We start from the raw sequence: 26,197 nt of genomic DNA on the forward strand, positions 1-26,197 counted from the left end.
GAGAAGTACCAGGTTTCTGAAAAATTATTTTTCAACATTATTTGAACTCAGAAGCACTTAAATTGTATTTGTTTCAAATTTGACTGTCATGATCTTTGCATACAATGGATTTCTCAAAGGGTCAAATTGGGTAGCTCTAAATTCCCTCTGGTTTATTCCAACATCCCAATCAAATGCTGACAAAGATGCAGCATCTCGGGCCTTAGCTTTCATGTATGACTGGTAAGTGTATCTCATATGTGAAAATGCTTCATCAGTTTAAACTTCTGTGCTAGCACAATTTCTGGCAGTAAAGCTTCTTAACAGTTCTTCATACCTAATAGTTTTTTCTTATGTCTTAAAGTCGTGCTGAGATATTGACAATGCCTTATATTAGCAAGGTCCTCACTTTGATCCTTTCATGCTTCGCAAGGTTCATGGAACCGCTGAACTCTGGAAATTACCCAGCAGTAATGGTTAGCAATGTGGGCGAACGTTTGCCAAAATTTTCAAATGGGCAATCCTTGCTAGTTAAAGGGTCCTTTGATTTTATAGGGTTGAATTATTACACAACATATTATGTATCCAGTGCTCCTTGCCAAGAGAAAATCAAACTTCGTGACAGATGCCTGCATAAATGCTACCCGTAAGCTACACAAATACAAGATCTTATGCATACTTTCATTCTTCACTTTTCCCAAGTTTGTCTTGTACATTTGCTGACCTTTTGTTTTTAGTCTGTCCAAATCTCTAGTCAGTTGCTTTTTTATTTTTCTTTGGTCTTAATATGTGTATTTGCTTACTTTTCATTTCTTCTGTTCCATCAGCTGAGAGAAATGGACTTCTCATTGGTCCAAAGGTACTTCCTTCTCTCTGATTTTAGATGCTCAAGTGATTGACAGGGGGAACCTATTGACTTAGCTGTGAAAAAGAAGAAAAAACTACATAAAAGACGTTTTTTGTTTTAAGTTTTTGTGTGTATTTATTTAAGACAAAATCAGTTTTAAAATCCAGAAGAAAAAATTTTTTTTCATCGTAAGAGGGAAATAAGAATTATAATTTCTCCTTAAAACGAAAAGCTATTCTGCGATAAAAAGTTGAAAACACTTCTAAAGAAATACTCATTAATAATCATTATTAGGATCAAGTACAGACAGACAATGAAGAAGTCTCACATTGATCCTAACGAATCTCCTTAGTGTCTAAATGCATGTTTGGTTTCCCAGTGGGGACCACATGCGCCCTCAATTTCCCTCCGACCTTTACAATCATCACTTGAGCTGCATGTTAGTTTTCTTAGCCCAAACCTTAGGTTTTGAACCGCCTAGTATTTGGGTTGGTATTCACTTGCTAACCTTAAAGGATTAATTCCGTCAAATTACTGATGCAAAGGAAATTTTGCTACGTAACATTGCAGGCTGGTTCCCAATGGCTCTACATCTATCCACCAGGAATTCAATATCTATTACAATACATTAAGGAGAAATTTAACAATCCAGTCATTTACATAACAGAAAATGGTAACCAATTCAACTTCATGGAATCTTAAAAATGTCATAATCATATTGCTTGCTCTCTTCTTCATAATCCATATTTCTTCAAACATTTGCAGGAGTTGATGATGAAATTAATGATGGTAGAAAGTCACTTGATGATAAGATTAGAATAGATTATGTCAGTCATCACCTTCTCTATATCCAAAGGGCCATGAGGTAAGTTCTTTTGCAGAGATGTGCATTTTAGTTGTGAAGGTTCCAAATCTAAGGATTCAACATACACAAGTTCTGGAGATTTATTTGGATTTTGTAGGAATGGGGTGAAGGTTAAGGGCTACTTTATGTGGTCCTTGCTTGACAATTTTGAGTGGATTGATGGATACACTGTTCGATTTGGACTAATTTTTGTGGATTTCAAGAATGGATTGAAAAGATATCATAAACGATCAGCTTGGTGGTTCAAAACTTTTCTCCATCAATGGAATGATCCTCATCACTACTGAAGGAAATTGCTGCAAAAGAGAAATAACTTGAGGGCTCAATTGCTTGATCACAGTCTTTTTCATAAATTGTCACTGAAAATAAAACTAGTGTTGAGTTAACTTTTGTTTGTCAAACATGAATGTTAAATTAAGCTTGCTTTGGGTTTCCATGGGTCAAAGGACCCAAAAAAAAATTGAATTTTATATGATTATGAGTTTATCAGTCTAATGGATGCTTCAGAGATTATGTTATTTCTTTCTTTCTTTTTCTTACAATGTTACAAAATTGGGACACTGAGACTAATTAACAAGTCAAGTTAAATATTTTTCAAGCTAGTTAGTGTTATTTTCTAGGTAAGTATTAAGAAATTTTCACCCAATTCCAATGTCCTCATTAGAAGCGACATGAAAATTAAAAAGAAAAATAGTATGCTTGGACTAAATCACAGGTTTAGAACCTAAAATTTTTTCAAGTCTGTCAGTTATTTCCTAACCAAACATTAGGGTATCTTAGTCGGAGACAAATTTTTTTAGAGAAAATTAATTTTAGTCTTTAAAATTTTAACTTAATTAAAATTCAGTTCCTCAATTATGACTTAATGCAATTAAGTACTCTAACTTTTAACTTACATATATTCATTTATAATATTATCCTTATCATCCATAACTCATTATGAGTTAGCTAAGTCATCCTACATGGCAAAAAAATGTCTATATAACACTCTTGAAAAATTGCTAAATGGGGGGAGAGAGAGAAGGATAATATTATAAACTTTTTTAACAGGTGTTATGTTGACATTTTTTGCTGTGTAGGATGACTCTGCTAGCTCATAATGAGTTATGGATGATAAGGATAATATTATAAATAATGAAAAATTTAGAAATTGTGCTATATGTGAGTTAAAAGTTAAAGATTAAGTTATATCGTGTCATAATTAAAAGATCAAGTTTTAACTGTATCAAAACTTCAAGGATCAACAGATTAATTTTTCTTTTTTTTTTAATTGCAAAGAAAGACCATAATCTTTACATTGAATTTCACTATTACACGATCCTAAATTGCAATTACAAACTTTAGCAGGTCTTTACTTACAAGTTTCCCTTGATGATATAGGTCATGGGCTTTTGGCCCAAAAACAAAAAGGAATATCATGGGCTAATCATCATGTCATATTAAACAACCACAACAGTTTATCCATTTGGTGGTTTTTTTTGGGCCTTCAATCCTTTTGACACTTGCAAAAAAAAAGAATTTCAACTTATTACGTGACATTTGTCTGCAGAGGTTTGCTTCCGTTTATGACAATGGTATCAGTTTTCTTTTCAGACATTAAGAAATGAGAATATCCAAATCCAAATAATTAAAGCAAATCTAAATAAGAATATCACATACCTCTCTCCACCTTTTTTCAATTTATTGTAATAAAAAATAAGAATAATTGTAATTAAGAAATTGAAAAAAATCCAAATCATTCAAAGAAAATCTAAATAAATCACACCGGTCTCCCTTTAAAACAAACACTCAAACTTAGAAAAAAAAGACCATGTGGTGATAAGTAGGTTCCTAGTCCCAAGTTTTTCTCAAACCCTTGAACACACAAACAATAATTACATTACTATAAATAAAATTTCCATTTGCATCCGACAAATCGATTAATTTTTTTTCCTTTGACGAAACAAATTGTTAAGAGATATGAAATCTGGGATCATTCTTCTTCTTCTTCTGTTGTTTTTCTTCTTTATTGCGGTTGTTGAATCCAAGACTTCTGTTAAACGTAGCGATTTTCCAGAGGATTTCTTATTCGGAGCTGCTACTTCTGCTTACCAGTTTCGTTCATTATTAATTCCTAATAATTGTTTGCATCTACGGATTAATTAAATGAAATGAAGATTAATATTAATTAATTTATTGTGCGAATTAAGGTTGAAGGTGCTACAAAGGAAGGAGGCAGAACCCCTAGCATATGGGACACCTTCGTTCAACAGCCAAGTAATTAATTAAAAACCTTTTTCTGTGTTTCTCATTGGCTTTCTTTTATGATGAGAAAGTTTAGGCAAGTTAATTTAGGCTACAGGGTTAAGGATATCTCCAGGTTCAAGAAATATTTATAAAAATACTAACAAATCAATCATTCATTAATGAAATTCTTATATCAATAGCAGATATTGGTGGAGACAGCATCTTGAATCAAAAGGGGCAATTTTGAAAAAATAATAATAATAATTAAAAATTGATAAAAAAATTACCTACTTTATAAATTCTTTACTGTAATATTTCTATGTTTTGAATTATTGAACAATTAACTTATTGATATTTAACATTCAAATGAGTTTAAAGTTTTAAATGTCAAGATAAGAGATTAAAAAAAAGCTCATAACCCTAACGCATATTTTTCTCAAAGTAAGGGGGCATACTCCACTCACTTACATGTTGCTCCACCACTGGCAACGGGATTAGTTATTAATTAAATTATTATTAACTAGGCCAATTCATTAATGAATATCCCTCTGGACTTTAGTATAGCTGTATTGGCATTTACATTTTTTAAAAGTTCTACTTAATTTAAAATATAAGGTATTAAATAATTTTTATAATTATTTTTTTAACTATACTTCTATTTCATTTATTACTCTTTTGAAAAATTAATGCATTAAAATTTTAATTTTAATTTTTAAAACATTTATATAAGATGTTTATTAAGGGTATAATTGAAAAGCTGTATAATTTTTTAAGAGATTAATGTTTTAATTAATTTCCTTTAGAACTGTAAAATAATTATCAATGTCTTATTATGGTCAAATGGAGTGTTTCATTGTCATATAATTTGTTTTAGAAGAATTTTAGGACATGGTTTTTTTCATTTCCTCAAAAAATCATCGAAGCACAGCAGAGAGAGATTTTTTTTCCAGGTTGATTGTTATTTCGTTTTTGTAAACTATTACCCAACACATAAAACAAACCAGGATATAAAATCATGAAATATATATATATAATATATATATATATGAGATAATTGAGATCATTTCCTTTGAGTTTTAGTTTGAATAAATATGTACTGCCTGCAAATTCAGTTAAAACTTCCATATAAACGAATTAGTAAGTTCTTAGCATATATAATGATTTAATTAATTTTGAGATTAAGACATGTTGACTTGCATCAGATAAGATAAAGAACGCTAGTACTGGAGATATTGCTGATGATTCATACCACCACTACAAGGTACTTAATTAATTGTCTTGCATTAATTAATATGAAAACTTAATCTCATATAATTAATTATTTGTCAATTATGATAAGAAACTGAGGAAATTAATTAACACTTTTGCAGGAGGATGTGAAGTTATTGAAGGACATAGGATTCAACGCATACAGATTCTCCATCTCCTGGAACAGAATACTACCTGGTGGGAAATATTCTGAACTTAAGTAATCATTTTAAATTTATTAATTACTATCTAATCTCGGTTTCTGTATATTTATCAAAACATTATATTTTTAGATAAATTAAATTAAAACTAATTACAGAAGTTGTGTTACATTCATGTCAGGGGGAAACCTAAAGGGAGGAGTAAACAAGGAAGGCATTGCATATTACAATGACCTTATCAATGAAATTAAATCAAATGGTCTCTCTCTCTCTCTCTCTCTCACACACACTAAAGAGAAAATTTTAACACAAGCTAAGTATGATTAATGATGAGGTGTCATTAGTTTAATTTTGGTATTGCTATAAACACAGGTTTGGAGCCCCTTGCAACTCTATTCCATTGGGATGTTCCTCAATCCCTTGAAGATGAATATGGTGGATTTCTAAGCCCTAAGATCGTGTAAGAACTAATTATTTATTGAATTTCACTTTCATCACGAACACATGCAATGTAAAAACATCCTAAGATAAAATCGATAATAGTTGAGTTAAGTGAAAGAGACTTAAAACCCTTCAAATAATTAAAGTTTTGAGTTCAAGTCTCATGAATGTAAGAGAAAAATCTTGTTAATTAAAAGAAGAATCATTCCTCATTTAATGCCTGATGCGACTCGAATCTAGTTCAGTAGTATAGAATATTGAAAAGAACATGAAAAGTACATGAACAACTTGACCTATGCCTAGATCAATTAAATTATATGTGAAATATGTTGGGGCATATAAGAATGATTTTAAGGACTATGCAAAAGTGCTAGGCCATTTGAAAACAACCTGAGATAAAACCGATAATTGAAGTTTCAAGTTCAAAGTCTTGTGAATAGAAGAAAAGATCTTGCTAAGAGAAGCTCTCCTCATTTAATACTTGGTGTCATTCGAATTTAGTTTAGTAATATAGAACACTGAAAAGTGCATGAACAACTAACTTAACCTAATGCCTAGATCAGTTAAATGAAATGTGAACTATATATGTGGGATGGTGTAGGAATGATTTCAAGGAGTATGCAGAAGTGTGCTTCAAAGAATTTGGGGAGAAAGTGAAGATGTGGGCAACCATAAATGAGCCACTCACATTCAGCACACAAGGGTATGAACATGGCATATTTGCACCTGGAAGATGCTCCAGTTGGCTTCCCCCTAAATGCACTGCTGGCAATTCCAGCACTGAGCCCTACATTGTCTCCCACCATCTCCTCCTTGCTCATGCCGCAGCGGCCTCCCTCTACAAACAAAAGTACCAGGTTACACCAATTCTAACAAAATAGTTATATATTTCATTCATGAGTCACGCACCATATGATATGTGAATCGAACATAATATATATTTTCAATTCGTTGATACTTTTATTTTTTAAAAAAGGACTTTCAATTTGATATAATCCATAGCATATATATATAAAAGCAAGTCTTCTAACTCTGTGCATTGCACAAAATCTAAAAAATGTGGTATATCATTCATATTACATTGCAATTTAATTTGTAGGGTTCACAAAAGGGAAAGATTGGAATAGTGCTGAACAGTGGATGGCAAGTTCCAATATCAGATTCTAAGGCAGACAAAGATGCAGCATCAAGGGCCCTTGCTTTCACATATGACTGGTAGGTTTGATTCTTCATTAATATTTCGTTAATGTTGTTTTAATTAGCCCCTTAATCATATAATTAATTAATTAATTATTCATTAAAAAAAACAATGAATGATGAAGGTATTTGGAGCCTCTGAAGTCAGGATCATACCCAGAAGAAATGGTGAAGAGAGTTGGGGAGAGATTGCCAAAATTTTCAGGGGAAGAATCAAAAATGGTGAAAGGGTCATACGATTACGTTGGATTGAACTATTACAGTTCTAGTTATGCTGCTGACACTCCTTGCTCCAATGTTAATCACACTGCTTTCTCTGATGCCTGTGCTTCTGTCACAAGTAAGCCAATTAATTAATTAAGCCTCCATATTTATTAGTTATTAGTTAAATATATATGTTCACCAATAAATTTCTTTACTTAACATCTTTTTTTTTTGGATTATCAGGTGAGAAAAATGGAGTCCCCATCGGTCCAGTGGTAAATACACCTAATTATTAAAAAAAAAAACTCAGATTATTTAGGACATGTTTGATTGTGTTCTCATTTTTTGTTTCCTTTCTAAATATTGTTCTGTAATATATTTTTTAAAATTATTTTTCAGAATAAATTAAAAGAAAAGCTTGTTTTGCAATGCTAATTAATAAAAACAATTTAAAGGACGAGATAGCTTCGTCTTACCCTATGTTGATTGTTATCAAAATTACAACTTTTATCATTAGTAAGAACGCATTTTTTTTGCCTTTTTTTCTTCCAAGAAACAAGAGAAAAAAGGATATTTATATGTTTTCTTGTATTTAAAAATAAGAAGCCGAAACATTTTTCAAAAATAGATATTTTTAAAACAACTAACCACTCAAGTTTTTTGAAAAAAATTAAAATAAAAAATTGTTTCCAAAATTAGAAATTAAGCAGGGCTCTGAACATACCGAGCTTCAAATTGTTAATAAGTATTTTATTTAAAGGCAAAAAGAAATTTATTTGAAAAAGGATAAATTTTACAGGCAGCTTCAAGTTGGCTATACATATATCCTGAAGGACTTCATGAGCTTCTGGTCTATACCAAGGAAAAGCTTAACAATCCGGTGATTTATATAACAGAGAATGGTACGTAATTTAATTTTAATTTCACTGAGATATACAAATATTACAATTTTAAAAATGTAGCTTTACTTATTTGGTTGGGTTTAAAAAATTAATTTTTCTTTATTAATTTCATCACGAATCAAATTTGCAGGAGTTGATGAAGCTAACACAGGTAAGGTAGATCTTGATGACCACATGAGAATAAATTATATCAAGAGTCATCTTGCTCAAGTTCACAGAGCCATAAAGTAAGTTTATTTCTTGCAATATAATTTATTATGGAACTAATTAATAAAGTTATATTATACAAAACTTCCTGGAATTTTAATTCATATATTAATAACTCTTTCAATCTTTAAAAGTTGGCAAAGAAAACGCCTAAAACTTTCAATTTATCATAAGTAACCAGTTAACATTACTTATTGGAAAAATCTCACTAAGTCCCACACATGTAATCTAAATACAAAAATTTCCTGTGTAATCACAAAATTACTCTGAAATTCTAAGGTATTTATTGAAATTGTCAATTATTGTTGAATAGTTGTCAATTAAACAACTCTATTAACAATTATCCAGTAGTCATTAACAACTTCAATAAAGAATGTGAAACTTCAAAGTAATTTTGTGATATTATAAAAGTTTTTTGTATCTAGATTTCTTACGTGGAATCTAAGAGTGATTTTTATTTCACCAAACATCCCGTTAATTTTTATTTCTTATGCAAATAACCCTTCTCTAACTTTGAATTACATGTAGATCATTTTTCTAAACTTTGTCATGTGCATGTAAATCTCTTGTCACAGTGAAATAATAGATAAATTAACAATAGAATAGTCATTTACCTAAATGTAAAAAAGTTTGGGGGTTCTTTGCAATTTGAGAGAAGTTAAAATATATAATTTAGCCATTTAAATGAGCATGTTTGATTATTATATTTTTAAAACTTAAGAATGAAAAAGTAGAATCCGTCCCCAAAACATAGGTTAAGGAACGTCTAGAATCTTAAACTCATTTTTCATATAATCTCTCCCTTTAAATTTTGAAAATAATATAATTTGGTCCCTAATGTAAATAAAAGCTAACTTTGACCATTAGTTGATAAAAAAATAATTTCAAAAATTATAGAAAATAATCAATAAAATTTTCTTAATCATTTTATTTAATTTTTTTAAAAGTGATTGTCTGTATTTTTTAGACCTTTACTATAATTTTTTTGTTTTTTGTTTGGGTAATTTTTGATGTTATTGTATATCATTTTCTAGTTAATTAACAATCAAAGTTAATTTTTGTTAACGATAGAAATTAAATTATACTATTTTTAATAGTTAAAAAAAATATTATGCAAAATATGAGTTTAAAATTTTAGACCTTTCTAAATTTTTAGTTTATATGAGCAAATTTTCTCTTCTATCTAAAAATTAATTAGGTGTGTGTATATAATGTGAATATAATATTAACTTTAGTATCTCAATTCATATAAATCAAATAAGATTCAAGTAAAGTGATGTGCATGTTTAAAGAATCCATGCCTAATTGTGGATTTATGGCACCTCAGTTATTTCGAGTATAGGCAAATACACAAACCACTAAATTTCTATAGTTCACAGAGAGTTCAGAGATAATGAAGAAAGTGGAAAAAGTATTGTATTTTGGTCATCGACTGATAAGCTTGTATGGACCAAATCAGCAAACTGTTTTAATAAATTATGAATTAATTGTCTCACATTATCTTTGAGTCTTGACCTAGTCAAGTAAGAGATAGAAAATTGGTGGTTATAGAATTGTAAATTGGGTCTCTATTTATTGGGCTTACTCATGTGGTTCATCTATCACGATTTACATAAGATCATAAAGATTAATATATGTGAATTAATTAATTAATATAAATTCATAAATATTTATAAATATTCCTACATATGAATGAATGCAGGGATGGGGTAAACGTGAAGGGATATTTTGAATGGGCATTATTGGACAACTTTGAATGGTCGGATGGATACAGTGTTCGTTTCGGAATGGTTCATGTTGACTTTGAAGATGAATCCCGCAAAAGGACCCCCAAGAAGTCTGCTCACTGGTTCAAAAAATTCCTTCACAACCATCCACATGACAAACACTAAATTAATTTATAAATATGAATACACACACCATAATCTTATATTTATATTTATATATGTGTATATATGTGCAAAATAATATGTACAACATGTTATAACAAAGCAATATTATGCAATATAATATACTAAATATTGATGAGGTTTTTTCCCTTTTGGTCGAAATCTCACTCTTCTTCCACCAAATTCACACTAGTATAGTATATATCTTCAAAGTTCAAAAATGAAACTTCTTATATATTTCATCCCACTTGTAACTAATCCACATGAACTAAAAAAAATTAGTTACGTCAATGAAATTGCCTAAAAATGCTTTGTTTATATTTTATTTCTAATGAATACTATGAATTTAAAAAATAAACACTTTTATCATTTCATTGGAAAAAGGCATATTTGATATAAAATAATTAATACTACACAAACTCTTGGAAAGTGACTTATATTTAAAACCATAAATTTTTCTAGAATGCAATTTATATACGAGACTAGAGCAATGGTGGAGTCATGTTGAGTTGAGGGGGTCACTTTGAGAAAATTATAAATGGTATGTAAAATTTATAACTTTATTCCATACTCTTGATATTTTGCACCCTTTAAATTAAATAAAAAATATTTAGGTTAAAAAACTTATTAAATATATAATATTTCAATAATCTATATGAGATATGAAGAGCATATTTATAATAAAAAATCATATCAATTTGTTCAATATTATTTTTTAAAAAATAAAAATAATGATAAAACTATTTATGTTATTATATATTTTAGTCCTAATATAATTATTATTTTTTAAAAAAATATTAATTTTTTATTAATTATTTCAAACCTCCTGACTTGGGGTCCTGACATACTAATAACAATGAAGTATAGTTATCAACATTGAAATGTTCAGTGTCTGGAAGCGATTGTGAAATTTTGACCTACAAGAGCAACATATATAATTATAATTTATAACAAAGGAATTTCGTTTTACTGCTTTTAAATTGTCCGTCCAACAATGCCACTTGCTTCAATTGGTCAAAAGAGCTATATCAGCTATTCCTGATATGTCGGATCTAAGTCTAAGAATACAGTCATATTAAATAAATATATTACAGATATTTTTAAAATATTCATAAAGTCATCGTTAATAATAATAGTCTCTTGTATAAAGGGTTTAAATTTATTTGGATGAGAGGTGATAATACTTTTAAATTTTTCAAAATGCTGAGCGATAATATAACAAATAATAACTACTCCAAAGAGAAATAATATTATGATAGCCACTATTCCGAACAATAATTAAAAAAAATAGGCTTTCAATATCATTTCCATGCCTATTGGTATATGCACACAAATCTCTAAAATCTTGTGTTACCAAAATGAAAAGGGAAAAAGTAGGCATTTAAACTTTTATATTTGATGTACTTTTTATAGATATATACTTACATACACTGGCCAAATTTATATTTTTTTTTCAATCAAGTTATAATAAGTGGTTTTAAATTTTTTTAAAAAATAAAAATTTTTAGCATCAATAATTAATTACAGTGTAAAAATTTCGGGAAAATCATGGATATGCTAAGATATAATGATATTTCCTTTTTTTGGTAAGAATATATAGTGATATTGATGATGATGGGTGATATTGTTACATGGACTTGACTCATTTTTGGTAAACGGACAAGATTTTTTAGTTGGATCAGTAATCTAATTTGTAGACTTTGGGCTACAATGGGCTTCATGGGACTCTCTCCACGTAGAAGCCCAAAAAGGAACTAACATCTGAACTTTACCTCTTTCTAGCTTGGGGGTTCCTAGCTATTTATCTTGATTGTCAAATTTAAAAAACTTTTTGAACCTAAAAACGCTAAAAAATAAATAAAAATATGAAGTAATATTTTATTTTTCTATAAATTTAAGGCGCGGTCTTCAATTATAAAAATTAATGGATTCTATGAATTTATAAGCATATGTTTTGCACAAAGTCTAAAACAAGCAACACAGGTCATAGATTTATAATGATGATGATGATGATGATGATATTCTGTTATACGAAGAAATAGAATTAAATATATTTTTGTTAAAATAAATATAATGATAACTGGTTTTCTCACTATATGAAGTATTAGTGCAAGACATAACATGAATACTTTATAGATTCACGATAAGCAACAAGAAATATGCGAGAAATGAGTGAATTTCACTTCTGCGTACGTGTACTTTATAGAAATAGGGTTTATCACTATCACTTTATATATTAAAAGACGATCCTCAATTGATTATTGCAAAAATAAATAGTAAGTTGTTTTATTCAAATTGTAGCTACTTAACCTATCTAGTCAAAGAATCTCTTTAATGAGAATACAATGACGCTAGTGGTAGAGTTTTTATTTAAAAGAGTCTTGACCTGACTCAATTTAGATTAGTCTAGCTTTATTAGAGTCCCCTCTTCTCAATGTGAGGTAAGCATAGAATATCAGATGTTCAATGCAAAAAAAATATCTTCATGATAAAGAATTTCATAGAGCAAGACTTTTTATGATCTTAAAAAATTTGAATCCAAACCCATTATATGAAGAGGAGACGACCTTGATTTAATTATTTTTTTGATAGAGAAAAAAATTATGTGAGTTGAATCTTAAAAACTCATTAAGGTCAAGGTATGTTTCTAAACTCAAAAAACATTTAAAAATCATCCACCAATAAGGTCTTTACATTTGTAGTAAAATTTGATCTCATGAATTTGTAAATTATAGATCAAATTATTATTAATTAGACACATTTATTGGTTACCCTCAATTTAATTCAAATTACAATAATGCAACTTGCATCTTTTAAACATTAAGAGATCATTCTAATAAGATAGACCTACCAAGTAAGACTTAGGATCATTTTAAAAAAATTTAAACCCCACACCCATGAGTGAGTTTTGAATCCTTGTCTAGTCCTAAAATCACTTTAACCATTTGTGGCAACTCACATTGGTATGTATATTATTTCATGAAAAAGTACACAAACTTTGAAGAGATCAAAATAATTGTGTGAATAAAATAAATCGAATTGATTGCTGCATATATGGAGAAAAGAAAAGTGTGTAGGGGAGAGAATGAGAAAATGTAGGTCCTTCTACGGGGAGAAAAACTAGAAGGGATGAATGTGTGTGAAGGAGAAGCTAAGCAATTATAAGTAATTGAAGGCACATGGAAGAGGGACAATCCTCACATGTTGTACCCTTAGCTTCCTCTCAAATTCATTCATTACTCTCTTCAATCAATGCATTTCCCACTTTCCCTTTCTTTTCTTTTCATGCAATCTTTTTATCCTCTTCTTCCCCTACTCAATTATTTGGCCCTCTCTTCCATTTCAATCAAATTTTATATTTCCATCTCTATCATAGCATACTCGATTACAACCTAGCTAGCTTGGACCAATCTATTCACATTTTTTCAAGTTTGATTCTGCAGAGGGAGCAGCCTGCACCTATATGACCTTGCAGTCTAATAACATTAGGCTCATTACCAATGGCAAAGGTAGGACCCATAAGTAAAGGGGTGTAAAATTTTAAAACTCAATGGCAAGAGGTGCAAAATAGTAAAATCTAAAATAAATAGTTCAAAATTTTAGAGTATAAATGTAAAATACTAAAACTTATATACTGAATTTAAATTTTTCTCAAAGTGAGAGGGGTTTATTTATACCCTTACCCCAATGTGGCTCTGCCATTCATTCCTGCATGGAAGGTTGTGAGTTTAATTCTATTAATTTTCAAGAAAGCATACTTTGCCTTTGGCCTTATTTTTATACAATATTTTTTTCTTGATGTAATTTCTATACAATAATTTATAAAAATGGAAATATGATGCTTGAAATTAAACCTGGACTCTGTGTGTGTGTGTTTTTTTTTTTTTTTTTAATCAAGATAGTCATCCTTCTGCCTCAACTCAACTAATAAAGGCCAATCTTTTCCTTCCAAAAAGTGTAGATCAAGTCTCAGTCTAAAAAGGATGTGCATAATTTGCAGACATAGTTTAGTCCCATCACAGCGTTAATAACTTTGTTTGATCACAGAAAATAAAAATCAACAAGGTGTAACCCAAACACACACACACACGCATATAGACACACATGTTATGACCTGCAAAAGTTGGGCTTGAATTGTTTAAGTCCATGGGGAAGACATGGAATATTGAGGAAGAGTGGGCTCTAAGTGTATAAGAAAGTGCCAAGCCAAGTGACCCACCCCTCTATGTTTATCCTCTTGTGCCAATCCCAATCATGCTTACTCTTCACTCATATCAACCTCCCTTTTATTTATTTATTTATTTATTTATTTATTATTATTATTATTATTTATTATTATTATTATTATTATAAAATCCACTCATGATTGGCATTCCCCTGATTAAAGAGTGCAAGTTTAAATTTCAGGGGAATTCAAATAAATTAAACCATTTTATAATCATTTGAAATTAATTTCTATATTATTTTTTAAAAATAAAATATATGCAAACAATATTTACAAAAATAACGATACAACGCTTTATATGTATGCAATAATTTATTATACTGATGCTAATCTGTGGTACTTTTTTGTATCAAAAAATAAACTATAATTATATTTGGTTTAACCAAAACAATATTGACTTTTTTGTTTTTTTAAGGTATTCCCATAGCTAACAACTATGAGATTGATCTTTCTAAAAAAAAAAATCTAAGTGTCATTTAAAAATTTCACAAATTGCACTATAAATTTAACATTTTTAATTATAACTATTAATATTTGAGTCTTTTTATTTATAGCTTAGCGTTTAACCATCAAATATTGACTTTCTTGGTCTTCACCTTGCCTTATTCCACATTTTTTTCAAACAATTATTATAAATCAAATTCTAAAATAATACTCTTTTATCTTAAATTATAAATATTTTTAAATAAAATCTCACATAATAATAAATTTTATTAAATACACTTAAAAAATTTATTTTTTTAAAAATAAAAATATAAACTTTTAAAAATATTTTTTATTTAATAACCTTAAATCTATACTTAATTGATATTAGATAAAAAATGATAATATTAAAATAGATTTATTTAATAAAATTTTAATTTTTAAAAATTTTTATATTTTAAGATAATAAATTTTATGTAAAAATATTTTATAATTTAAAATAGAGGAAATATTTTATAATTGAAATGATTTATTTTGATTGTATTCCAAACTGTCTTAAATGTTGAGGGGCCTAAGAATGTGATTGATGGCTTGTTGGTTGAAGGGAGTACAAATCCATTTAGTGAGTTTTGGATAAGAATTAAATGAGAGTTTAATGTAACCAATTTTTTATGTCAGTTTGTCAGTTCATTTTTTTAACCAACACATATTATTCATAACAATGTCATTTTTTTCTTTTTTTCTTTTTTTTTTTGCATAAAAATCTGTCATTGATTAATTGGACTCATCTGTACTATGACTCGATCCAAAGCTAAAACAAGTTTAATTATTCATTTAATCTTGTTTATAACTTCTAGAGAATCACAAATTTAGAAGATACAGATCTTATATAACTTCTTATTTTTAATGAACATGAGTACATAACGGTCAAATAATCTTCAGTCACATGCCTGATTTTCCAGAATATAGGACCAAACTTCTGAGTTCATAAATCAGAATACCAATCCGCTCTGACATGTTCAGAGTTCTTTGTTTCCAATTATATTGCAACTTGCTTCCATGCATGTGATGACGTGACTTTTTTTACTGTTTCTTATCACTTACTTATTTATTTATTTTCGTGATTCTCATAATATTGAACATTGTATTTACTTTTCAAGACTGAAAAATTATTATCGGAAATTTGAAATTCTTATTACAAGATTTTGAAAGTATTTTTTTTTAAATATTGCAATAATTCTCTTGTCCTCTATAGGCACTTCTAATTCGTTTATAGGAGTCAAGAAAATATGGTTTAAACTATTAATTTTATTTAAAAATAAAATAAACTTCTAATTATATTTTTAAAAAAATTAATTTTAAATTACATTTTATCCCATAATTAATAGTTTTAAATATAAATAGTATTATAAAAATACAATTGATATCCCATCAAATATTTTATGAGGAAAAATTCTTTTCAAATTTACCCAAGAAATCAGAGGCAATATTTAATAATATTCATAATCTCGAATGTTAAAGTTTTGAATTTGCAGAATTTTTTTCACTTCTTTTTGTTTATCCGTTCTCTCTTTCTCCTCATGCTTTACTAGAGTAATCATAATTTTTAAATTGTTTTATTGTAAATATTATTTTTATAGTAATATATTTTGTGTACATGTGCACAAAATTCATGAAATGGTGGACATACATTATTTCCTTCACTTGTACTCAAAGTCAAATTCTCCCGATGTTATGCTATCTTGGGATTCAGCAATTTACTATTTAATTACATTTTTTTGCCATCAAAATTATGTTACAAGCCACCAAGTAAACATTTTAAAGAAATTACATGCAATCATAAGTCAAGGTGGAGAACTAAGTCTGGAAACATGATGAATTGTTGTGTGGAATTTCTAAATCAATAAATTAGTAGTTATTTAATAATTGAAATAGCAATTAATTTCATTTTAAATATCATGTTTTGTTAGCTCATATTTGAATGCGTTTAATTATAATAATTTCATTTAAAATAGCATGTCTCGCTGGCTCATATTTGAGTATTTATTTGGATTATTCAATAAATATTCGGAAATTCTTCATATGCTTCCAACCCTACATACCTACCTAAGCAAATGCGTCAAGAAATTATTTTCTCACTCAAACCTAATTCTCTATCCCTCATTATTATCACAATTATTTCACAACATATATTTATATATGAGATTATTCATTTCTTTAATCAATAATCCACTTGCTTGCATATTCATTAGTGTATGATGCTTATTAATTATTGCTACCTTATAGCACTCGTGAATTTGATCAACTAACAACCTCTTTGCCTTCCAATATTCATAATTTCATATTTAATTTCTCGCATATAATATATACTTCAAGTTTTCCCATATATATCTATATTGGCCAAAGGATATATATTGTAAGTCCAGCAAATTAGGTATCCATTATCCAATAATATCACATTCTCACCTGTGTTAAGAATGAAGAAAAAATAAACTTTAAGAAAGGCGATTAATTAACAATAATTGGTTTTGGCCCAAAAAAAAAAAAGAATATACTTGGTTACGTGAACCTACTATCATTATTATTGTTAGGCCAAAATATATAAAAAAATTTTAAATTTTGACATAATTGCATATGACCCTCCTTACCTTAAAATATTTAAAGTTAACTTTTCTTACCTTTAATGTTATTTTTCAAAGCCCCTACCATCAATTAATTTTTTATGTTATTAATAAAGTTTGTTATGTCAAATTAATGAAATACACATGCACATGACATTGGAAAAAATATTAGGGAGAATGGCAAATAAGGACCCTTGAAAAATATCAACAACCTTTTACAACTAAATTATTAGGAATTTAGAATTAAAACATCAGGAATTTGCAACTAAAAGGTCTTTATTTTACATTAATATCTTTACAGGGTCTTCAATTGTCATTCTGCCAAAATATTTTTATTAATCTTTTAATACAATTTAAAGGAGCAACAAAATTATAATTTTTTACTTTTAACACCATAATGATACTCTTATTTTTTTTAATTGAGCGATCTTTATTCTCATTATTCACAGTTAACACAATTTAAGAAAAAAACTATAATTTTATTATTATTTATCAATTAAAAAATATTTTTTTAATTCAAACAAATAAAAAATTAAAAGCTGTCATTGAAAAAAATTATATAAATAAGAATTTATCCTTTAAAAAAACTATGCACCATTGGTAACAACAAAAATGGATAAAATTAATACAAAAGTAAATATTTTAAAAAATAATATAATTTTCATACATCTATAATTTGCTTACCCAAAATGCCGCTTAAATTTTTATGTGGCTTTTTTGACTTGACATGGCACACTCTAATAATAACATAATAGATTTAATTAATGGTGGGTAGTTTTGAAAAAAAATTAAAGATTAAGAGAATTAATTTTAAATTTTTAAATATAAGAGGGGTCCTATGTAATTGTTTTAAAATTTAAAAAAATTTATATATTTTAGCCTTGTTGTCTTAAACAGATGGAGTGGTGAACAAGTCAATTGAGTTGGATTTTATAAACTTTTTCTCTTATTTATACAACATCATTTTGAATTTTAAAAATTAGCAGCCCGTTATATATTTGTATTTTAGTAACTCATTTCTGTTGGATTATATGTGATTTATATACAAATATTTCATTTTCTATTTTGATTAATGCATTTTTATTTAGACAATAGTTTTTCATGGTTATATATAATATTTATACATATATTAGTTAAAATAATATTATTTTTTTTGGCATGAATGAACTTATATTATTTTAATTATAATCGAATTGAGCCTCATACAACAATGGTTAAATCACTAATATTTAAAGTTTAAACCACTATTTTAACTTGTTCAATAACTTGTATGGTTTTCAATATGATGAGTTTGATATAATTATGTACAGATTATTTGGGCGGGTTTCAACTTAATTCAATGTGTCAACAACGATATGCCATATTTTGCCTAATTCAAATGTACATACTAAAAGGGAAAGAAAATTGTATTTGCAACTTGATCCTTGATTATTACAAAAAAAAAAATTATTATATATCAAGTCACATGCCTCCCTCCCTAACTAAACGATTATAGTAAGATCATAATCATCCTCTCAATTCCTTACGCATGTTTAATTTATAGAATATATTCCTAAAGTCAGGTCCCATATGTTGTGTGTGTGTAAACCCTAATGGCGTACATGCAACCTACTTATATCAAAGAAGAATATAACGTGTTGTAATTCGCTGGACAGCAAAATAACTTCATGATTAAATTAATTACACCTTTTCCCCTTCCTTTTCATTATATATATATATATATATAATGGACAGCAAAATAACTTCATGATTAAATTAATTACACCTTTTCCCCTTCCTTTTCATTATATATATATATATATATATTCCCTCCTTTTTTTATTTTAGGTGCCTTCTAACTTTTTTTTTTATTTTAATATAAGATGTTTGACGGGATATTGATTATGTCTTTACAGTGTTATCCTAATTTAAGCTCATTAATTATAAAGAGAATGTATGAAAAAATAAAAAAACATTTAAATACGGATAAAGTTATAAATTTATTTTATTTTTAAATAAAGTTAATAACTTAATCAACTCTCTTTAGATCTGATGAGGTAATTAGAGATAACTTGTAATTAATAGGGACCGGAGAGTGTGTGTTGTTGTATAAAAAAATATGTTGCTTGCTAATTTTATATTTATTTGTAATTTATAATCATAACAAATTTTGATTTAGGAATTCAAACAACAATAAATAAAGAAGGGGTAGAATTAAGAAACATTAACTATTAAAAAAAAAAGGTTTCAAAGTTTGCATTATAAGCCACTTTCACCAAAAACCAAGAAAAGCCTTAAGGTTTGTTAACTCATTTTAAAAAAATTAACAAGTTTCTAACTTTACTCTTATTAAATGCACATATTTAATAATATACTCCCCCCGTCCCAAATTATAAGACATTTTTAAAAAAATTTTACATACTAATAAATCTCATTAGATACACTTAACAACCTTATCTTTTTAAAACAAAAATATAAACTTTTCAAAATACTCATCACTTAATATAATAAAAAAAGAAGTGATGGAAATTAATTATAGAGAGAGAAAGAATAATATTAAATTTGAACATTTAATAAAATATCAATCTATTCAAAGTGTTTTATATTTTGGGATTAAGAAACTTTTTTAAAAATACCTTATGATTTGAAACGGAAGGAGTACTTTCTATAACCAACATTTAGTAAGGAGCAAAAGAAAAAAATTGGGATAAAAGGTTAACCACATTTCTTATAAGTATGGCTACAAATTATTCTTTGCCATGCTAGCAAGAATTAGAATCCAAATGCATAAAGTTACACACACACACACACATCTTGGACAACTAATCAAAGTAGCACAACCACTTTGGCCTACTTAATATATCTTATGGGAGATGTCAAGGTTTAGTGGTTACAAGAGATTACAAAGCCACCTAACTAATCATCTATAATCACATATTTAATTAATACATCCAACCCTAAACGTTCATTATTTTCTTCAAGGTCTATATCAATTATCAAACGTTCAATCCGTTTTGTTAAGCTGTGACAATCAGCTACTTCAAGGTCTATATGTCTAAATCAATTTTGGACCAAAGTTGTTCAAAGTGTATATATATTTGTGGTTGTTAATTTATAATATACGTCATTCAATTTAACACTATCATATGGCTTGTTTTAATTAATTTGATCATAATCGATTTAATTAATTGATATATAGGGCAATAGTTTGAATGTGTCAAAGAAGGTACACCAACCAGAAGGAAAGAAGCTCAGCAAAAGAAATGAAAATTTTAGAATAAGACCAAAGGGAGAAATGATGATTATGATTTATGAGAAAAGAGGCAAAGAGAAGAAAACTATCAGAACGATGTTATGTACCAACTAATCTTAACCATATCCTAAAAAGATTAATTTAATGTTGTTTAATCATGTAAAATGATTCTTGTGATGATATAGACAAATACATAAGGTTATGAGGGCCTTTATTATATATATATATATATATATATATTGTGAAGATAACCATTTTTAGTAATTTGGAATCTTTTTTTCCTAGTTCTTTTTTTAATTCCTAGCGTCGGCATACAAATAAATTAAGGTAGGTAGTGTATATGCACAATGAAGTATGGAAAATGTAAAATAAAGATAATTATTCAATTCTAAATTTTAAAAACCACCCTTAAAATGTTAAAACTTAAAAAAGCATTACATTATAATTGTGTATATTTATTTTAAATAACTTTTATCATTTAAAATTATGGCTGCAGGGCGATTGTTTTGATTGATTGAGAGAGTCAAATCAATTTATCATAGAGTCTTAATTTTGAGTCTTAGAATTTCAACCATGTTAAATAAAAAAAGTATTAAGAGTAATTCAAGGTTAAGGGTGTTCAAAATTAATTATACCAAATCAAATTGAATCAAAATAACATGATGAATTAATCAAAACTCATTATAAATAAAGTTTAATTTAGTTTTTCTTTTGACAAAATCAATTAATTTCGTTTTTTAGCTATATTAACTTGAGTCAAATTGTCATTCAATATATTTTCTCATTGAAAATACTAACAAATAGTTAAAAATTATTAGTAAATATATGCGCGCGCACATATATTGATTCTAAAACATGTAAAAAATATTAAACTTGATGCAAACCTTTTAAAAACCAAACTAAATTAATTAAAAAAAATTGAATGAATTCCTAACTTTTGATAAATCAATCGGTTTGATTTTTCCTTAAAAACTAAATTAAACCGAACTCATAAACACCCTTGCATAAGGTGCCCATGACCATGAGGATGCTTTTGATAAGAATGGTCCCAGACCGTTGGTTTGGATTAGTTTGGATGCCTAGTGGTAATACACTTTCAAGTTTCTTAAGATATTGGGCAATGGAATAAAAAAAAAATTACATAATCAAAGAAAAATAGAAAAAACTGATAAAACGATATGACATTTCTTAACGAGATGATGCGTGAAACGTGAGGTCTATTGTATACTATATGTAAGTGAGTGGAGATTATGTTTATTTAATTATAAATAATTTGGATGTTAAGAGATTAACCTAATTAATTATTAATTAATTGCATGATCTTAACAGGTCAACTGCCATGCGTTTTGATCAACTAATTCATATTCAATTCTTTTGTTTACGTTGATGCTTCCACATTTGATTAATTAATCCAGTGCAATATTTCTTATGAATAATTAATAACAAAACAGAGTGAGGAGAAACATCACGGGTTCAAATGCTTGCATCACCCAAATAAAAATACGCATAAAAATGCTTACGAATTATAGACTAAGAAAGTCAACAAAATTACATGTAATTATAAATATATTATTGATTATTGATTCACCATATTGATTATTGAAGTGTTAGCCTGCTAATTTTTTTTTGTTTTAACAATTAAATGTCAACATTTTTTAGTTTTAATTAGTATGAGTCGCATACCTGGAAAAAGCCTTTATTTTTCACAATCATAAATATTATCTAAGTTTTTCTAAGATTTATTCTTCTCCACTTGATTGTAATAGTACTTCACTTTAACCAAAATCTTTTTTTTTTCAGCAACTATTTTTATCTTGCGACTAAAGTCTATGCTTTGAATTTCTTCGACCATAACGAAACTACTCCTTCTTCCATATTAAAACAATTATTTTTTTCCAAAGTAAAGATTAAGAAAGCTCTTTAAAAATATTAGGAAAGCTACTGAATATTTTAAATTGTAAAAAAACTATATTTAATTAAAATATCCATACATTAATTTATAGTTATTTGCTATGCATCCTCTCTTCACAAAATTAAAAATAAATAAGATATACACTCATAAATAAATAAATAATAGGTATTTGAGATTTTAAAATAAAATAAAAAGGGCAAAGTAATTATTATTTAAAAAAGAACGAATAATATTTAAATATGACCTCAAAGGATTGTCCCCTTTAGGTGCAATAATAAAAGTAATAACAAGTATTTCTTCCATTAAAAAATACAAGTATTTTTAAAATGTTAAATATTAAAAAATATAAGATAGTTTTAGTATTTCAAGGTGTAATTAATGTATTTTTTCAAGTGCTTAAAATAAATAAATCACTTTATACTTATTTTAAAATGAAACACCCTATCACATAAAAGTAATATAAAAAGATGATGTTAATTTAAAGATAATTAACTACTTTATTAATATAAGATTTGATTAAAAATAATTTTTATTTTTTAATGAAAAAAATATTCCTTCTATTGTACTAAGGACAATGACATTTAAAGCCCTTGCGAAGAAATTTATCATAATAAAAATCTATAAATTTTACATCAAATATTTTTTTTTTGAAAATATGTATATATTTATACAAATATAAATAGACTGAATGAGTAATGTTTTCCCTTAAAATTGGGGATGTAATGAAAGAGTTAACGAGAGGCAAGGCCGTGTAACTGCCTTAGGCCTCAGAAAAAAAAAATCTTAATACATACATATGTCATAGTGTAATTGATATTTATATTATTATATGTTTAATTATAGATAAAAAGAATAAAATATATTAATTGTTTTTCCAATTGAAAAAAGCTTCAATCATTTATACTATAACTTTAATTATTGGACTAAGCCTATTATCTATTTAAAATAATAGTCAAATCTATGATATGCTAATTTATATTATGTCATCTTATAAAAAAAAAAAAAGGCACTGTATCCCTTTTCTCAAGCTCTCCTTTACAATCTCAATTTTAATTTAACTTTTCATCTTGCTATGCTGGTATATGATCATAGATATTTTTTGTATTTGAAAGGGACAATTATACACATTAGTCTTTGCAAAAAATTTCAGTTTAGGTCTCTAAATTTTTTCACACGGCCTTGATGGGAGATAGTGTTCATGAATTTTTCAAGGGAGAATTTATTTTGAAAATACATTATTAAAGGAAATAACAGTGACAGTAGCAACCGTCGAATGATTCAATTTGAGTCGAAAATGGAAGCATCCATTGGGTTTGGACAAAGGAATTTTTGAACAATTGAACAGGTCGTTTCATGTTTGAATCGGTCAGGAACCAAACTTCTTTAAAGTTAGTGGGTCCCACGCAAGCTGAATCCGACGGCTCACATTAGTCCACACCCATCATCACAGCTGGAGTTCTATAGGTAGCGTGAAAGAGATGGTATAAGACACAATCATAGTCTCATGATACATGCATTAAAGTCCAGCTTCTCCACTGCTACTCGTGGACCTTCTTAAAAGCCATGCCGTTTTATTTGGTTGCATTTACTGGTTTGGAACAATTCAAGTGTTTTTTGTAAGAGACTTTTTTTTTTCTTGCTTTATTTTATAAGGGATTTTACATATTTTTAGAACCATTAATTACTTGTTTTTGTTATGTTAAATTTATTAAAGAGTTAAATGGCAGTTTTACTTTTAAATTATAAGTTCATAAAAATTTAATATTCTAAACTCAATTTTAATATGATATTTCTCTTTAACATTTATAAACGGCGCAATGCCACTCTTATTGTTAACAAAAAGTAACTATTATCATTAGTTAATCATGAAATAATCTTAAAAATTACAGGAAACTTTTTTAGGTAATTTTTGTATAATTTTTGAGATATTGTTTTATAATTTTTTTAGTTAATTACTTTCTTCATTCAAAAATATAAGATATGTTTTAAAGATTTGGATGTTAAAAATATTTGACATTTTTAACTTTTTAAAGTATAGTTATTACCTATATGGATATGTGTGCATACATGTGTGTGTGTAACTTTGTAGAAAAATTCTAGCATCAAGTGCATCTCTTTGAATCGGCTCTCTCATTATCATTCTCTATTCACAGTAATTTAAAAGGAAAAAGTAGGTTGATGAATTTACTCTTGCTTAATTGTTTTTTATATCAGTTGAGCATTCATGAATTCTTTTTCAAGTGTGCTTGTTATTTTCAATGATATTTTTAGTTGTGTTATCTGAATAAGATTAAAAAAAAAAAAACTCGGTCCATTCATATGTCATTGTTATAAAGGAAGTCCTTTTATCTTTAGTTTAAATGGAGATACTTTTTTCTTTTGATAAAAATAAAGTGTGCTTATAAATTGTTTTGAATATAATGAACATTACTTAAAGATTAAGAGTGTTTTCTTTTGATTTTTTTTTCTTAACAAAAAATGTGTGGTTCTTTGGAACTGTGATGGATACTTGTTGGAGTTTGGGATGTTTGGAATGATGACTAAGAAGTGGGAATGTTGAAATGTGATTGTTTGATTGGTTTTGGTTTGGCTTTGTTTGGTGCCTATTTAAATCATCCACTTATCATTGCGCATTTGTGTTTCCTCACTCAAAGTCATTTCCTATTTTCGTCACTTGTTTTCTCTTCTCCCACAAGTAACGCCATGTGGATTTCCTTTCCTTTTTTCAATTACGAACTCTCCATGGCTGCAATTTTACAATAATGACCTCAACTTTTTTCCCAAGCTCCAACCATTAAGAATTTAAAACATTCAATTTTTTCATATTTTATAGTATCACTGCACTCCATGGTTCTAGAACCAAATTGAATGGTTAGATTGATTAAATTATTAATTCCACCTATTAACAATTTGATTTAGATTAGAAGATTATTTTTTGTTGGTGGACAAGAGTTGACCTACTAGTAAACCAGGTCAATGAATTGAATAAAAAAATTAAATAATTTTAAATAAAAATCAAACAAGTTTATATCAATATAAAAAAAGCCAAAAATTTTAAAAAATTAGAAAAACCTAAAAATTGAACCCTTAAAAATGTGAACTTTATTTTTGAACTCAATGAAAATACTTTTAAATTTACTCATGTCTGATTTAACCAAAATCCACCCTTGTTTGTTTAGCTATAAAATTATAAACTACAATGTCATTGATTTATTATCATATTGTGTTATTTTATTGATAATTATATATATTGTGGATATATATATATATATTAATTATATATATATATATATATATATATTTAATATTATTTTTATTTAATTTCCAATTAATTATTACATTATCAGTTGAAGCGTAAAAATAATTGAATACGATTAGACCGTGAAAATCAATGTCGCTAGCACGACTGTTAAAACATTATCCACACATGAATATATTCAAATTCATGTTTATTTTTTATCGTAAATTCATATTTAATAATATATTTCTTTCTTACTGCTAAGCAGTGAGTACTTGAACTCTAACAAGCTGATAATATTTACATTAAATAATTGAAATAAAAAGGTTACCATAGTATTAGATAGCTTATTTACACAAACCAAGAGATACTCATAAAAA

At 27.4% G+C, this 26,197-nt stretch overlaps 1 protein-coding gene and 1 pseudogene across 1 annotated transcript; both read left to right on the top strand.

The window, feature by feature from the left end:
- The first annotated feature begins 137 nt into the window (after positions 1-137).
- LOC129300851 (beta-glucosidase 24-like) lies at positions 138-2,036 on the top strand (annotated as a pseudogene).
- Positions 2,037-3,650: 1,614 nt separating this feature from the next.
- Positions 3,651-10,242, top strand: LOC129300852 (beta-glucosidase 13-like). The gene is made up of 13 exons (XM_054939456.1): positions 3,651-3,725; positions 3,881-3,947; positions 5,120-5,178; positions 5,288-5,363; positions 5,508-5,585; positions 5,699-5,786; positions 6,369-6,624; positions 6,867-6,982; positions 7,090-7,304; positions 7,412-7,443; positions 7,968-8,070; positions 8,201-8,297; positions 9,980-10,242. The coding sequence occupies exons 1-13, from the start codon at positions 3,651-3,653 to the stop codon at positions 10,167-10,169; spliced, it is 1,452 nt and encodes a 483-aa protein (XP_054795431.1). The 3' UTR covers positions 10,170-10,242.
- The last annotated feature ends 15,955 nt before the right edge of the window (positions 10,243-26,197 follow it).

The sequence above is a fragment of the Prosopis cineraria genome, unplaced genomic scaffold, assembly GCF_029017545.1.
Source record: "Prosopis cineraria cultivar Desert tree isolate PC_DT_omini unplaced genomic scaffold, ASM2901754v1 PC1776, whole genome shotgun sequence".
Lineage (NCBI taxonomy): Eukaryota > Viridiplantae > Streptophyta > Magnoliopsida > Fabales > Fabaceae > Prosopis > Prosopis cineraria.